The 1586-nt window shown below is 42.1% G+C and overlaps 1 protein-coding gene across 2 annotated transcripts in view; it reads right to left on the bottom strand.

The window, feature by feature from the left end:
• Positions 1-1586, bottom strand: part of smg1 (SMG1 nonsense mediated mRNA decay associated PI3K related kinase) — a gene marked incomplete at its 5' end in the record, with an annotated part of 59965 nt that overhangs the window by 6069 nt on the left and 52310 nt on the right. For both annotated transcript variants that reach the window (XM_032536865.1, XM_032536866.1), the window contains 2 exon segments: positions 211-317; positions 949-1125. In XM_032536865.1, coding sequence (XP_032392756.1) covers positions 211-317; positions 949-1125 — 284 coding nt within the window.

The raw sequence follows: 1586 nt of genomic DNA, 5'->3' as shown, positions 1-1586 counted from the left end.
TCTCTTTATATAGACCTTAGTGGTCCCTAATACTGTATCTGAAGTCTCTTTAATATAGGCCTTAGTGGTCACGTAATACTGTATCTTTCCTAAAATTCGTGTGTGAAATTGCGGGCTTTATCCTAGCTTATAATGATGTGTTGGTTGTATTCAAAAATAAAAACTGATAAGGCTTAGCTGTGCTGAGAGCCAAGAAGTCTTGAGGGTTACCTGCTCTGTGACACTCATCCTCCGGTTGGGATCGATGTCTCTGCCCTCCAGCTTGGCTTTCACTCTCTTCCACACACTGACTGCGTACGAGTTCCTCTCCTGGACAGCTGCAACACAGCAAGCGGCAGCTTCACAGAAGTGCAGTGAGGTTTCACCACAATCAATATTACATGTTCACTCAAGCTGCTTTTCACGCACTCGCAAGTCTCTTAAGGTTAAAAAAGATCCCACCTCAGTTACAGGTAAAAAAAACCACCCAACCATCTCTATCCTTACCTTTCTGCTTCAGAAGCTGGGCTATGCTACCAAAAAATGATGGATCAATTTGCGAATAATTTACCTAATGACCTGTGTTAGCCGGTTCATTAGCAGAGAATGTCTCAGAAAAGCCAGGTGCTACATCACTATTCAAATACACACGTTTAGCATTACATAAAGGGGTTGAAACACTCCTACTGTAAGGCCATGCAATGATTTAAAGCTATAGTGCTTTAGGTACTAGGAGCGTTTAACCTGTCAAATCGGGACACAGAATAAAAAAAAAAACATGACTCTTCAAAAGAGGCAATTATCTATTTTTATGTCCTCTTCATCTCCAAAGCTGAAAGCAAATCTTTCCTTTCTCGACTTGAATTCTGCAGGACTACATTGCTGCATTGAGTGAGCAGGAGGGGTGGATAACAGGATTCCAAGCACAGACCAGTGAGGAGTAACTGCAAAGACAGTGAAGACCAGTACCTCGTCCTGTTTTGGGGTCTCGTACAGCCCTCTTTGGGCTGGGGTTGAGGCCTTTGCTGTTCACCAGCAGAGTGCTGGGTGGGGTATCGGTGGGGGTTCCCAGGTTACGTGGTAGAGCCTTGCGTGCATTCTGGGACATTGAGTCTGGCTGGGTCTTCACCCCACTGCATTTAACAGCTGGAGTCAAACCACATATGACATGGTGTAAGAAAAACAGCGAACACGAACACACACACACACAAACACACACACACACGAACACACACACACACACACACACACACCAGTGTTATGTCACACTTTGGTCAAGATAATCACAATGAAAACACAAGATGGCAGCAGGTAATGTCAGTTTTCATTTCAAATTTCATTCAATATAATGTATATAAAATAATTTTCTAACTCTATAACTTCCTCCATGGTGGCGAACATCAGATGTGGTCCGTAGAGCATCTTTTTGAAACAAATAGCTTCACGAGTTGCTTTTGTACAAGAAATAGACATTTTATGGATATTTAAATACCGTTTCCTGATGTAAAAACTCCTCACCACCGGAACCCTTTTTAAATGTAAATGTAAATGTGCTGTATTTATATACAGCGCTTTTCTAGTCTTAACAACTACTCAAAGCGCTTTTA

Source organism: Etheostoma spectabile, chromosome 15, assembly GCF_008692095.1.
Source record: "Etheostoma spectabile isolate EspeVRDwgs_2016 chromosome 15, UIUC_Espe_1.0, whole genome shotgun sequence".
Classification (NCBI taxonomy): domain Eukaryota; kingdom Metazoa; phylum Chordata; class Actinopteri; order Perciformes; family Percidae; genus Etheostoma; species Etheostoma spectabile.
The sequence above is the reverse complement of the archived record's forward strand: the minus strand, read 5'-3'. Positions and strand labels throughout refer to the sequence as shown.